At 43.0% G+C, this 15,650-nt stretch overlaps 1 protein-coding gene across 1 annotated transcript in view; it reads left to right on the top strand.

Annotated features, from left to right (window-relative positions):
* Positions 1–318: 318 nt before the first annotated feature.
* The window catches only part of LOC137634985 (NF-X1-type zinc finger protein NFXL1-like), a 28,511-nt gene continuing 13,179 nt past the window's right edge, over positions 319–15,650 (top strand). Inside the window, 8 exon segments of the mRNA XM_068367586.1 lie at positions 319–489; positions 2,528–2,664; positions 3,408–3,535; positions 4,156–4,264; positions 4,267–4,294; positions 6,035–6,213; positions 13,974–14,236; positions 15,309–15,539. Coding sequence (XP_068223687.1) covers positions 323–489; positions 2,528–2,664; positions 3,408–3,535; positions 4,156–4,264; positions 4,267–4,294; positions 6,035–6,213; positions 13,974–14,236; positions 15,309–15,539 — 1,242 coding nt within the window. The 5' untranslated portion in view covers positions 319–322.

Raw genomic sequence — 15,650 nt, 5'->3', positions numbered from 1 at the left:
CAAACACAATAAAGGATGCTGTCTTCTTATATAACAGAGGCCCCCAACACCCCATTTACTATAGCTGAACAAAGACACATTGTTCATACTGTTAGTCCATCATAATTTGAGATATTGCAACACCTGTCACATTTAACTGTCTTGTTACTAAGATTCAACTATTAATTCTACTACTGTGCTCATACATCACATAAGAATCTGATTTGCATATCTAGGAAAAATACATATGGTTGACCATTAGTATATTTCTGATGTTTAATGTACTCAATGTTAGTTCTGATTTACTGTACTCATCTCATTTTTATTCATGAATTTTTGACAGATGTCTGGACGTGGCAAAAGCAGGGGTAGAGGCAGAGGTAGAGGTTCTACAAGTACCAACGATGAAGGATTCTGGGGTAAACCAAATTCTCGTCCAGAGCTGCAGTCAGCTCAAAAGGATCCTGGCCCCAGTGCTAGACCTGCTGCCAAATTGGAGGAAGAAAGAAAGTAAGCTTTGATAATTCTTGAGTTCAAGTCAACTGACGTTCTTATTGCAGAGTTCTTTAATAGAGATGTAGTTAAAAATTGGTGCCTAGGGCAGTTGAACCCTGATAAAACTTGAAGTATGTTTTTAAGTTGGTCGAGGACAGTGGCTCCTCAAAATCCAGATCTTTGCAATAACATGTCTCATTAACTATATACAACTCATTTAAAATTTTTTATGTGATTTTGGGATTGGAAATTTACTTTTGATAAGTGCGTTCAGTCTGTTTCTTCCTCAATTACACAAAGAATTGGCTTATTGAGAAAGTCTAAATATTTTCAGTGATCAGTTTATCCTTAGGAAATGCATTAATTCTTTCATTCTACCTTGTTTAGAGTATTGCTCCCCTGTCTGGTCTTCAGTTGCCGACTCTCGTCTTAGTTTATTGGATAGAAATTTTTTATTCATTACATTCTTTGTTCCTGAAGTGGATATTAACCGTTTTACCCCCAAAGGACGTACTGGTACGTTTCACAAAACTCATCCCTTTACCCCCATGGACGTACCGGTACGTCCTTGCAAAAAACTGCTAGTTACATTTTTTTTCCATATTTTTGATAATTTTTTGAGAACTTCAGGCATTTTCCAAGAGAATGAGACCAACTTGACCACTCTATGACGAAAATCAAGGCCGTTAGAGCAATTTAAAAAAAATATACTGCAAAATGTGCTTGAAAAAAAAATAACCCCTGGGGGTTAAGGGTTGGAAAGTTCCAATCTCTGGCAACTTCTTTCAATGAGTTCTTTATGCATATTGCATAAGATTTTTCCATTGATTCAGATCATCCATTGCATTCAGATCTACCCAGACTGTACCATCCTGCACGTAGGTGTGCAGTTAATTCTAACGGTCATGCCTTTTCCATCATAATTCATAATACTACACAGTATTCTAGATAATTTATTCCATCTGTGACCAGATTGTGGACTGAACTTTGTAATCTGGGAGTAGGATCGGTTGAACTTCATTAGTTATAACATTTTGTAAATTTTTATTCCGTCGAACAGGTTGACATAAGTCTCATTTATAGTTTATTTATAACTGATGATCTGTTTTAATGTTATTGCTGATTTTAGAATATTTTATTTTTGTTACTTATACAGTATGTACTTTATTCACTACTGTTTTTCCTTATTACCTTTCCTCACTGGGCTACATTCCCTATTGGAACCTTTGCTTTTTCTATCCAAGGTTGTAGATTGACTAGTGATAATGATAATGATAATAATGATAATAAATAGTAACTGAGCTTGAATAAAAGTAATAGTTTGCATTGTGTGATCAGAAAGTGTTTAAACAGTGTGTTAGATTACCAAGAAGTTACTTTCATTACTAAACTCCGTTTGACGGGACCATTTGTTGGTCTGCTTTAAAACATGAAAACACATTATGGTGGGAAATGCAATCCTCCCCTATCTTAGATAGTTCACCAACAAGATATTAGGCATAGTCAAATAATTCAGCATATATATATGTTTTCTGGGTCGACCTGTGTTCGCCGGTGAAAAGGTCCTAGTCACTTTTCTGATGTAAATATATTCCATATCAGAAAAGGATCTTTTCACTGGGCGACACAGGTCTCTCCCCAGAAATAGATTTTTCCTTCGTCAAAATCCCTTTTATTTTATAGGTCTGATTATCAAGGCCCAGATTTCTGGGTTAAAGTATGATCCCTAGTACTGTATATATTTTAATTTTCTATTATTGGAGGATATTTTGTAGAGGTATAATACAGTAGTTTTTTTTTTGACAAACCAATACAATATGAACAGACACCCTATGTTTATAGATCTGTTTGTCAGAAGTGTTTTACATAACCTTTTTATGCTAGAAATAAAGTTAGGGATTTAATTATTATTCCTCTTTTTTTTTTTTTTTTTTTTTTTTTTTTTTTTTTTTTTTTTTTTTGCTCTTTATGAAAAATTGATGTGCTTGGCCACAACTATATACATTTAGATATTAAGTTTTAATGAGAGGAAAATACAGTTTATATTTTGCAGGATTGGCGAGCGAAAGTTTGAGGATGCATGCAAAGAAATCCAAAAGAATGTGGAAAAGTATATTGCAACTCATCAGTTTGAGGATGTAGAAAGTGATGACGACGACGGCGATGATCTTGAAGAAGATGGAATTATTGGTATGGATTTTATATTAATTTTTTTTAGTATTAACATGTTTGTATTTTCTTGCAAATGTATTGCGACAGGCTGGGACTAGGTCTTAACAGAAAGATGGGCTGGACATGATTTGTTTATTAACGTGACATAAAAAGCTGTTATACAAACGGTTAATGACAATGATATAGAAACTTTAACGTTGTGAAACATGCAATGGCAAGGTTAAACAGGTTTTTCTATTATCAGTGCAGGAGAGAGAGAGAGCAATCGCATGAAATGTATGAGCGTGTATGAAATACATGTGTATTACCGTATACTCTTGCGTTTTGACCTTAGTAGCCTTGGTTATAATGACATAAATTACATAAAGATTGTTTTAACATGACTTAATATTCAAGTACAGCATTAGAAAATTTATTATTTGCTGCTATTTAAGTAAATTATTATAAAGCAATAAAGTTGAAATAACTTATAATTTCTGAAACCACAATGTATAGTCCATTTCTTTTAGCGATGCATATTTGCACCGACTCGCGGCGGTGCCCTTTTAGCTCGGAAAAGTTTCCGGATCGCTGATTGGTTAGAATTATCTTGTCCAACCAATCAGCGATCCAGAAACTTTTCCGAGCTAAAAGGGCACCGCTGCGAGTTGATGCAAATCTGCCTCGCTAAAAGAAATGGACTATAGTATATGACAGGTAAATTGCTTAGTTATAGTATGTGAATAAGTTTTAAGTATTAATTTATTTTTTTACTTTTTTAGAAAAGCTGTATCAAGGATATATAGGAGAAAGGACCAGTTCGCGTACAGACCAGTTCCTTAAGGATGCCTGTAAGATTGGTGCCCAAGTTTGCCTCATTTGTATCGACACTATCAAGCATGCTGATTCGGTAAGTTTTTCTTTGTTTTAAGAAGAAAGAAATATCTCTATTTGCACATTTGACTGTCAATATCCTTAGCAAATTTGATTTCATATTAACACTTTTACCCCCAAAGGACGTACTGGTACGTTTCACAAAACTCATCCCTTTACCCCCATGGACGTACCGGTACGTTCTTGCAAAAAACTGCTATTTAAATTTTTTTTTGCATATTTTTGATAATTTTTTGAGAAATTTCAGGCATTTTCCAAGAGAATGAGACCAACCTGACCTCTCTATGATAAAAATTAAGGCTGTTAGAACAATTTGAAAAAAATATACTGTACTGCAAAATGTGCTTGAAAAAAAAATAACCCCTGGGGGTTAAGGGTTGGAAATTTCCAAATAGCCTGGGGGTAAAAGGGTTAACACCCAAGTGTGTTGGATTGTCATGCATTATTATTGTATAGCCATTTTTGTAGATACACAAAAATCTTAGTTAAGTAATGGATTTGCATTTCATATAAACACCCAATTGTGTTTTATTGGCATGCATTCTTATTACATAGCCATTTTTTGTAGATACACAAAAGTCTTAAAGTAATGGATTTGCGGTAAATGAAGATGCTTCTTGTTTTTCTTTTTAATAGGTCTGGAGCTGTAAGGAGTGTTTCTGCAGTTTCCATATGAGCTGTGTACAAAAATGGGCAAAGGATAGCATTTACCAGTTATCTGAAGCACATCTGGAATCTGATCCCCATTTAAGAAATCAACTTTGAATTGGTGCTGGTTAGTATACATTCTCTCTGCAGTATGATAGATGAGTTTCATCACGGCCCTGTTGATCTTATATATGCTTTTAATATTCAGTTGTTCCGTAACCGAAATACAAACCACGCTATTTACATTGGGTTTACCTTTTAGCGTCTAATGTAAATAGCTAAGGTTTGTATGGTTAGGAAAAATACAAATTATCTTCGAATTTGTCATTTGTTCCGTAACCGAAATACAAACCACGCTATTTACATTGGACGCTAAAAGGTAAACCCAATGTAAATAGCTAAGGTTTGTATGGTTAGGAAAAATACAAATTATCTTCGAATTTGTCATGTTTGAAAATTCCCAGGCCCACCAGCCGTACAGTACGTTTGTCGTACAAAAGAAGGTATCGACCGTGCTATACAGAAGCCGCCTGAAAGCCAAGAATCTCAGACTATAACATGTAAATTGAGTCTTTCAGTCGAGAAACATGCCAAGCGCCATTTTTAATTAGTGTCGGAAATTGTGATTGAAAAATAATAATAATAATAATAATAAAAATAATAATAATAATAATGATAATAATAATAATGATAATAATAATAATTATTATTATTATTATTATAATAATGATAATAATAATGATAATAATAATGATATAATAATAATAATAATATAAACAATTTAATATTGGCAATTTTCAATCGTGATTTCTGACACTTTTTAAAAATGGCGCTTGGCATGTTTCTCGACTGAAAGACTCAATTGAGAGATGATGTTTTAATGGAATTAAATCTTGTGTTGATGGAGTGATTGCTTTAGAGAGTTTTTGAATGTGGAAGGTAGAGGAGAGGCAAAGCTGAGTGATGCAGTATTGAAAATGATTAGTGTAAGTTTCAGAACGCTTTTGAAGAATGTGTAATGGAAGACACCAGGAGTTGATGGGGTTACGATTGATATCTGTTGTAATGGGACAATATTGTGATAGAGTGGTTCTTCTTCTTCTTTAGATTGCCCGGAGCTTCTCTCCGGACAGGGGCTTTTTGACGATGCGTCTAGCCCCTAGGTGGTTGATAGAGTGGTTGATCAGGTTTGTAAGGTACAGTATGTATTGGCAAGGGGAAGGGAACATCGTTACAGTGCACAAGGTAAAGATGATGTAGGAGACTTTAAATTTAAGTCACAATGTCACTTAGGAAAGTATTTGGAGGAAAGTATTTGGTAGTGATTTGATTGAGAGAGTAATAAATATAATACAAGACCTTATAGAGTACTGTATGAATTTTCTAAGGTTAAAGAAGGTGAATAGTGTGTATGAAAACTCATTGTGACATGAACAGGGCGTGAACTTCGACCCACAGATTGAGAGTCATCAAAGCTACCACATCCATATCAAATATCCTCACTTTTGAATTTGATTTGTATACATGTTGGTTGTGTATATACATTGCTTTCCCAACTAAGTTTGATATTTTGCTCTATTGATGTTATAGCTTTACCCTTTATATATTAGTAAGAAAATATCCAATAGTATCTTAAAATATTATAAAGTTTGTTTTATTCATGTGTATTTTAGTGCAACTGGTTTTATTTAATGGGCATAGTGTATTTTTCAAGTTTAAAGTATTTTTATGTATCCAAAACTGACAGGTTTGTTGACTAAACTTCTCTCAATTGCTTATTCAGCAATTATTTCCATATTTATTTTATTGAATTTTAGAAATATTTTGGGTACAAGTTTCACTCCTAGAGCATTATTTTTTTCCTCAGCCCAAAATGTCGCACTGAATACGCTCAAGCTGCAATCCCAAGTCGATATTATTGTTATTGCGGCAAGCAAGAGGATCCAAAGTTCGACCCGTGGCTAGTGCCCCATTCGTGTGGAGAAACTTGTCGCAAACATCTCAAGCCAGAATGTGGTCATTCTTGTTTGATATTATGTCACCCAGGTATGTATTTAACGTGGATCTGCATGGTTTGACAGGTTGTTAGAATAAGAAATCATAGGAAGTGAATCCGATTTAATGTGACGTAATGTTTAGTAAATATTTTGGTTTTATTGTTTAATTATTTTCTAAATATTACTTCCTTATTCAGTTAGAATCTCAAACAATCCTAAAAGATTAAATGTCTGGCCCTGAGTGTACTGTATAATTTTTACAGGTATCACAATGTTTTTCTAGTAGCAATGATAGAGTAGCCTTGTAATATAAAATATACTTCAAGATTCTAAATTGAGTCTGTGAAAAATTAATTTGTCGACATCTTTCTGCAGAGCCAAACACTAAACCAGAAGTCATATTCTATGTTATGAAGAGCGTAGCATTTATTGGGGCGGTTGGGGAGACATCATTTGTCAGAGAGGGTTTTTTTTTCCTTCTTGATACACATTTATTTACTGTATAGGCTAATTTATAGTTGTTCCAACACGAATACTTACCTCGAACTACTTTCTTAGGAGTTACCAGTAACCTCCTCTCTACCGACCAGAGTTTTGTGTAGATTACCCCCCACCCCGTTTTCTAAGGAGGCCTACCCCCGGCATTAAGGAATGTGCCCCGAGGGTAGGCTTATCGTAGGTCGATGTCCGGTCAGGTCAGCTTCATCAGTAAGTTCTCTGGTCGCGACGTGTGAACACCTCGCCCTCGTTCTCTATCGATCCTTTGTGTGCGTTCTAGTGCCCCACGTGTTCCCCGCGTGGTAACTTGTGTTTTCCAGTGTACTTTTCCCGGGTATTCCTGTGTGTTCACCTTCCACCTGTGTGCTTACCCAGTGTTCTCATTGATTCCCTTCGTGCTTGTGTCTTGCGTTGTGTGCATTATGGAGCAAATCCGCCGTTGTCCGGGGCCTAGAGCCGGTAAATCGTGTGGAGCGTTCCTCTCCAAGCCTGAAGTGGATCCTCACTCCCTTTACTCCTCCTGTAGGGGAAGGGTTTGTTCATCAGCAGATACGTACCCCGAGTGTGTAGACTGGAGCGATATCCAGTGGGTACGGTACGGTACGAAAAAGAGGAAATCGGCGAAACGTTCCCCCAGGAAAGCTAGTGTTACTTCGCCGCTACCATCACCCAGTGAGCGGTCCGTTTCGCCGTCCCCTACACAGAGTAGGGGACGAGGTAAGTCTGGTGTAGAAAAAGAACAAGGCGTCCTTCCCCAGGAACCTAGTGAAAGTGCAGTGCCGATTGCGGGCCCATCTAGGGCTAGTGAAGAACCCAGTAGTGCGTCCGGAGAGTCGGCCCTTGTGCTCGGGGGGCACGCGTCCTCCAATGACCCCTTGTGGGGTAGTAACGCGGTGTCTGTATCTTCGCCGCCCTCGTGGGCCTGTGCTTCTGGATCTTCGTTAGGCGGAGACAACCAGAAGAAGTTACGACCTTCGGGTAATGATGCCTTCGGTTGGAGGCTTCCGAAGACGCCGGGTAGGTCACCCTTAAGGATGGAAGTGGCCCTGGACCCCTGGCTCCCTGGCATGGAACGCTTTGAGTTGTTCCCGGCCCCCCTCACGGAAGTCCCCGAAGATTTCCTCCAGCCGTCGACCTCGGGCGTTCAACGCCCGAAGAAGTCCCCCGCAGTCCCCGCTACCGGCCGACATGCGATAAGCACAGTGTCGTCGGGTTCGTCGGACGTTTATTCCTCGTCGGAGGAGGAAGTCAGGGTTAAACACCGTCGTCGGAGGGAGCGGTCCAGGAGCGAGCGTTCCCGTTCGAGGTCGCTCTCCCGGTATAGTAGCAAGCGCTCCCGCTCCCCAGGGCGTAAGTATAGGAGGAGTAGGTCTCCTGATGGCGCCTGGGTCTTCGTACCCCGGGACTCAAAGGTGCTTTGTTCCCCGGACCGCCGGTCCAGAGAGTGTTCACCAAGGATGTTGTCCTCAAAACACAACCTTGACCCTCGCAACCTAGCTCGCAGGAAGGACCTTACAAGAAGGCATAAGTCCTCGAAGCCTCCGGTTCACCCCGCCCAGCGGGGGGAAACGCGCTTGTCGTCGGGCGGCCTGGCCGAACCAGCCCAGCTGGTGCGGCCTTCGGGTCGGAAGGAACGGTTCCCGCTGTCGGGTCAGCCCACGGGAACCGCGTCCTCGGCACCCAGAGCCCTAGGGCGGACGAGAGTCCCCGCTGAACCAGCGATGCCTGGGTTAACCCAGGCCCCTGGTGCGGACGTCCCCGCAGATGAGATCCAGTACCTCGGTAGGACGGCGCCCCTGGCACCAAGAGCTAGACGTCCAGTCGGCGTGCCCGGTAACCCAGCTCCCCGGCCCCAAGCCGAGACCTCGGCTGACGGAGGGGAGGGTTCACCAACGGAGGACTCGGCCTATAGGAGGGTGGTTGGCCTTATCAGAAGGCACCACAAAATCGAGGAACCTACAGCTACAGACGAGGATTACTGGAGGTCAAGCCTATTAAGAATTATGCAGACTCCTACCCAACCTAAGACGTCTCTAGCGCTTCCTCTAGCCCGAGATCTGGTCCTAGGGCAGGAGTATGTGGACAAGGTGGTGGCTAGTAATGCCGAAGCCCCCAAAACCCAGAGTTCCTCGAAATTGCTCCAGGGCCTCAGAACCCAAGGCAAGGTTTATGTGCCAGCGGGACGTCGCCCAGGCCCCTGTAAGGTGGAGTCGTCCATCGACATCCTGAGTCAGGGCGTCTCAGACGATAGGGCCTCTTCGGCCCTGGTCTGTTTCTCGCCAGCAGAAGCCTCCATGATGGAGGAAATGTCGAGAGATTTAGTGAACGTCTCCTCTTGGCTGGACTGGTGGGCTTCCACTTTGGTAGGGGTACAAGCCTCGTTCGACCCCGCGGACCCTGACCAGCAAGGCCTCCTGAGAGACCTTATTACCTCCGGGGGTAAAACCCTTAAGTTTTTAACTTATCAGTCGCTCGCTCTGACGGCTAACTGGTTACTCCGTAAGAGAGACACCATACTGACGAAGGTGTACCGGAAGGTACCAGACAGGGAAGCGCGGGCCATACAGAGCTTACCCTTGTGGGGAGAGTCCTTGTTTCCCCTGAAGGAACTAGAGGCCATCATGGAGAAGGTCTCGAAGAAGAAGGAGTCTAACATCCCCAGACCTACGCCTTCTAGGAGACCGCCCTACAAGAGGTCCGTCTCGGATAGTGCCGCGACGTCCCAAGCCTCTCCCAGCACTACGAGGAGAGAGGCTCCCTCTTCCTCCTGGTCCGCAACGCCTCAGCCCCCCCGCAGGGGAGCTCCAGCGCCCTCAAGCTCCTTCAGGTCGGGTTACTCTGCCTCTAGGAAAGGCAGATCAGGCCGCTCCTCCAGAAGAAGATAGAGTGGGAGGCCCCCTATCCCCGCCCAAGCCTCGGGTTGGGGGATGCCTCAGACTTCATTGGCAAGCATGGAAGGCTCAGGGAGCAGAGCCTTGGACAGTGTCCGTACTAAAGGAGGGCTACAGACTTCCGTTCTTAACAGAACCACCCCCTCTTATCCCGGCCAGCCGGGCGTAATGGCTAGCTCCCAAAGACCCGTTAAAGAGGACCGCCCTTCAAGAGGAGGTGTCCTCCATGTTAGAGAAGGGCGCCATGGAAGAAGTTCTTCTCCCAGGGCCAGGTTTCTACAGTCGCCTGTTCCTGGTAGAAAAAGCGACGGGGGGGGGGGGGGGGGGGGGGGGGGGGGGGTGGAGACCGGTTATAGATCTGTCGGCTCTCAACAAGTTCATCAAGAAGACGGACTTCAAAATGGACACTCCGAAGTCAGTCCTGCTGTCCTTGAGGGAGAAAGATTACATGATGACCATAGACCTCAAGGACGCATACTTCCAAATTCCGGTCCACCCCTCGAGTCAAAAGTTCCTCCGGGTGAAATGGGGTCCCCAGATCCTGCAATTCAGGACCCTTTGCTTCGGTCTGTCAACAGCGCCCCAGGTGTTCACGAGAGTCTTCACGACTGTCTCAGTGTGGGCTCACGAACGAGGCATTCGCCTCATCAGATACCTGGACGACTGGTTGCTTCTTTCCGCCTCAAAGGTCCTCTTGGAGGAACAAGGGAGAAAACTCCTCCAGTTTTGCAAGGATCTGGGCATCGTAATCAACCCGAAGAAGTCAAATCTATCCCCATCCACCAGAATGAACTACTTGGGAATGACATTAGATACCATTCTGGGGAAAGCCTTCCCTTCGGAGGACAGGATAAGAAACCTCATGCATATCATTCAGCCGTTCCTGTCAGAGCGCCCCAGGAGAGCAAAAGACTGGCAGAAGCTGATAGGTCACCTGGTCTCATTGGAGAAACTAGTTCCCCAAGGGAGGGTAAGGCTCAGATCCATACAATGGAACCTGAAGAACCTCTGGTGCTAACTGGACTCACAACAAGTTCTAATCCCAGTCCTACCAAACACGAGACCCTCCCTGGAATGGTGGCATTGCCGGTCGAACTCACTCAAGGGGATGCCCTTCGGGACCGATCCACCCGAGTTACTACTGTTCACAGACGCCTCCAACCAAGGATGGGGAGCCCATCTCCTCGACGAAACAGCACGAGGGACCTGGTCGGACGGGGAGAAAGAACTCCACATCAATGTCCTGGAGTTGAAGGCAGTCCAGAAGGCTTGCCTACACTTCGCGAGTCTACTAAAGGGAAACACCGTGGCGTTGATGTGCGACAACGCCACGGTACTGGCATACATGAAGAAACAAGGAGGCTTGAAATCGAAGGAGTTGTGCGATCTCACCATAGAAATTCTAGATTGGGCAGAAGAGAACCAAGTGGTGTTGTTAGCAAGGTTCATTCCCGGGAAGAAAAACGTACTGGCCGACGGCCTCAGCAGAATGGGCCAGATAGTAGGGACAGAATGGTCCCTTCTTCCGGAAGTAGCCAAGCTCATCATCCAACGTTGGGGTTCCCCGGTGATGGACCTCTTTGCAACAAAACTCAACGCCCAACTCCCCGTATATTGCTCTCCTGTGCCAGACCTGAAAGCAGCCTTAGAAGACGCCTTTCAGCACAAGTGGGACAATCTAGATGTGTACGCTTTTCCCCCTTTCACGTTGATAAGGCAAGTGCTCAACAGAGTAAGGACAGCCCGAAACCTAAAGATGACTTTGGTAGCGCCCTGGTGGCCGGAGAGAGAGTGGTTCGCGGACCTAAAAGACCTGGCGAGTCAACCGCCGTGGCCTCTGCCCGACAGGTCAGACCTTCTGCATCAACCTCATTTTCTCAGGCTCCACGACAACCCACTCTCCCTACGTCTTCACGCCTGGAGACTATCGAGCGGCTCCTGAAGAAAGAAGGATATTCTTCTTCCACGGCTAAGAGAATGTCTCTATACCTGCGAAAGTCGTCAGCCGCGGTCTACCAGGCTAAGTGGGCCTCCTTCACGAAGTGGTGCTCTGAGAGACACATTAAACCTCTTAAGGCCTCTGTCCCAGACATAGCAGATTTTCTGGTGTTTCTTAGAGACAAGGTGGGAATGTCAATCCCAGCCATAAAAGGAGTTCGGGCCGCCTTAGGCCAAGTCTTCCTCCTGAAGGGCATCGACCTGGGGGCCTCGAGACGCATAGCGATGCTTGTCAAGAGTTTCGAGCAGTCCTGCCCCCCACAGGCGAGTAGGGTGCCCCAGTGGGACTTAGCCAAGGTCCTGAAGATGCTGTGTCGTCCCCCCTTTGAACCTTTGAAGGATATCGTGGACAGAGATCTCACCCTCAAGGCCGTCTTCTTGCTGGCCTTGGCGTCCGCTAAGAGAGTGGGTGAGATCCATGGTCTGTCATATGACGTTTCTCATTCGAAGGGGTGGAAAGAAGTATCCTTCAAGTTCGTGCCTTCTTTTGTGGCTAAGACTCAGAACCCAGCAGTCTGGGATCCGAAGTTCGAAGGTTTCTCAATTCCTGCCATCCCTAAGACGGGTAATGCAGAAGATTTAAAATTATGCCCTGTACGAACAATTAGAAAATACCTGGAAAGAACAGCTCATCTCCGCCCAGGCATCAAGAGCCTCTTTGTATCCACAGGTATTAATAAGAAACAAGTTTCCAAGAACACCATTTCCTTCTGGTTGAGACAAGTTATTGCCAGAGCCTACAAGGAAGATGGCATAGCAGTGCCAGGCACCCCCCGACCTCATGACATCAGGGGCCTGAGCACCTCCTTAGCCTTTGAGAAAATCATGGCAGTGGGTCAGATCCTACGAGCAGGTACTTGGTCGAACCAGTCAACCTTTACTGCCCATTACCTCAAGGACTACTCGAGGAAGTCCTTAGACGAGTTCTCCATTGGAACAGTCATCTCCGCCCTCCAAGCGGTGTAACGGTAAAAGCCCCAGGCGCGATCAAGGCTAGCAACCGGTAGGCACAAGTGCGGTTTCCTTCCTCCTACCCAGTTGCTTCCTTGCCTCTTCGGGGAGTACCGACTGATACCATTGGATAACACATTCTTCACGACTACGCTACTGGAAGGAACTTCAGAAGAAGCTTTTCAAAGGGTGAGTACTTAGACACTAACGTGAACTCTTGTGTAGTTACCCTCACATCCGTTTTCTAGTAGGTCCCGTTATCCCTGGGCCTCTTGGCCTCCACGTTCCGGGTCAGGGGGTCAGAATAGCACTCCCGCCTCCTAAAGTGTAAGTCTCCTAAGAAAGTAGTTCGAGGTAAGTATTCGTGTTGGAACAAATCAAAAATTTTAAGTAATTTTTATTTTTCCTAACATACTTACAGAGAACTACTTTCGGGTAATGGCCCTCCCTTCCTTCCCCGAGTGCCTCTCTTCCCTTGCTAGCATTGTGCTAATCCAATAGAACTTACTGATGAAGCTGACCCGACCGGACATTGACCTACGATAAGCCTACCCTCGGGGCACATTCCTTAATGCCGGGGGTAGGCCTCCTTAGAAAACGGGGTGGGGGGTAATCTACACAAAACTCTGGTCGGTAGAGAGGAGGTTACTGGTAACTCCTAAGAAAGTAGTTCTCGGTAAGTATGTTAGGAAAAATAAAAATTACTTAAAATTTTTGATATTGCTGTGGTCTTCATTGAACCATGAATTTTGATAGTTTTCATATTTTTCTTATTACTCTGCTACATTTACACTACATTGTTAAAATATGGTTTAATGTTGTTTTTTGTAGAGCACTGATACTGGCATTTGCAAGGGCACTTTCAATTTTTGCTCATTTCTCACTCTGTCGACCGTACTGTAAATGGAAGTCAGATTTTGTGGGGAGAAATTATAAGACTACAAAATCTCTTGGCCTAAAATTCATATTTCTTCTCTTTAAGAGACATTGGTTTGAGTGGGTTCATCAAAATATTTTTTCATGTGCTTTGGCATTTTAATATAAAGGGTTATGTTTCTGCTGGCTGCCAACAAAGTTACAGAACCAATTTAATTTTTCTTAGTATTTTTATCAATAATTGTATTCTGTAATTCAGGAGACACTTTATTCCTCATCCTTTGCTATATTTTGGAATAAAGGTTTCCTTTCATATTATCTATCTTCATCTACAATGCTGTTGAATAAAAGTTGTCTCACATTGGCTAACATCCTTTATTTTCAGTAAGGACTGTCTATGATTTTATCATGAAGATGTAGGTCATTGTTATTTTCAGGAAGTTGCTGTAACCAATTTTGTAATTTTGCAATTTCCAACAATCTTTACTTGATGGTACAGTAGTTTTGTCATTGAATGGCCTACCCAACATTAGTGCTGGGCCATATGGCATAAATTCATAAGTCCATAATATTTTAATAAAGATTTTCTTTTAAGGTCCATGCCCACCTTGCCCTTCAATGGTAAAAAACAAATGCTACTGCGGTCGTCAGCCACCTCAAACACGCAGGTGTTCGGCCAAAGCCTGGTCATGCGGAAAAGCGTGTGGCCGTACATTAAGCTGCGGTCAGCATACCTGTGAAGAGCCGTGCCATGCAGATGAGTGTAAACCCTGCCCAAGACAAAGCCTTCAGCCATGTTTGTGTGGCAATAAAAAAACTATGAGGTTATGTGCAGATCCCTCTTGGCAGTGTGAAAAGGTAAGGTTATACAGTTCAGAGAACATAGGTTGGTGTTCAGGTATGGATTTTATGGTTAGTCATCAAATTAGCATTCCACTGATTACAGAAATTCTCAGACTGTGGGTTCATGGTATTATTTAAAGATCATCTCTCTATAATGTTGATGAATATACTTATGAAAGTAAATAATATCTTTGGTTCATAATGTTATCTAGGAAGTAAAAAGAAAATGCATCTAAATCAAAAGTACAGTAAAAGGGTCATAACTTACAAACGATTGACTTGAAAACTCCAACAGAAAATAACAAAAGATAAGATAAAGAAATATTGTAATATAATAACATTATATCATTTAATACTTAAGCATAATGACATTAGTATTAACCAGATATTTATTTCATATGAAACCCAACTATTTATTAACTTTTGTAGCTGGAAATCGTAGACATGGAATTCAGATTAGGCTTAAGCGGGGTTTACACAATCGAACGGATCATCGAACCTGGATGACAAACCTGCTTGTCAAACGGTTCAAAGAGGTGGAGCCAGCCACTAATGCAAGACGTTTGTGGTCAATGAAGCCCTGCCCACAAAAGTCAGGCGAGAACAGACTTTCTTTCGACGAGCGTGTTCGACAACTGAATACCCCGTTCACACGTTCGAACATCCCTTCAAACACTTTCCTGTCAAACCGCGTTCGACGGACCGTTCTACCGTGTTAACCCGCCTGTACCCTAGGCCAATATGTAACAAAACTAGACTTGCAAACAGTGTGACTTGCAAACAACTTCCTGGAACATATTAAGTTTCTAAGTTGAGGACTTTCTTACAAAATAAAATTCCTACCCATAATTATGTACTTTGCTCCTTAAGCCCTTGTTCTTTACTTTAGGTCTGCATGTTAGTTTTTGCAAAAAAATTTCATATTTTTAGGGTTTCTTAAGCATTTGCAATTTTCTTCCTACTTCATATGTGTTTATGTAGAGCTCATATTCCATAGACATAAAACCGAGAGATGATTGTAGAAAATATCTTTGTGATATACATTACTCCTGAGATAACATGATAATATTTATTCTCTTTGCCTTAGGTTTGCAATAAGGTTTATACTTGCGGCCATCACGAGTGCAAGAAGGTTTGTCACGGTGGGGAATGCGGCAAATGTCCTTCTAGCGGGCCTCGCACGTGTCCGTGTGGCAAAACATCACATATATTACCGTGTACCGAGAAGATTCCCGGCTGTGGAGATACATGTGGAAAACAGCTGGCTTGTGGCATGCACTACTGTGCAGACCGTTGCCACAAGGGAAGCTGTGCCGCAGTAAGTAGTGATGTTTCAAGTAATGTTTATTTTTATTGTATCTGGGTATGGGTGATAAGCAGTCTTTTTACTCTTCATAATGTACACATCTGAATAACTGTGCTGCGATAC

This window comes from Palaemon carinicauda, chromosome 45, assembly GCF_036898095.1.
Source record: "Palaemon carinicauda isolate YSFRI2023 chromosome 45, ASM3689809v2, whole genome shotgun sequence".
NCBI lineage: Eukaryota > Metazoa > Arthropoda > Malacostraca > Decapoda > Palaemonidae > Palaemon > Palaemon carinicauda.
This window is presented reverse-complemented; position numbering and strand designations above follow the sequence as displayed.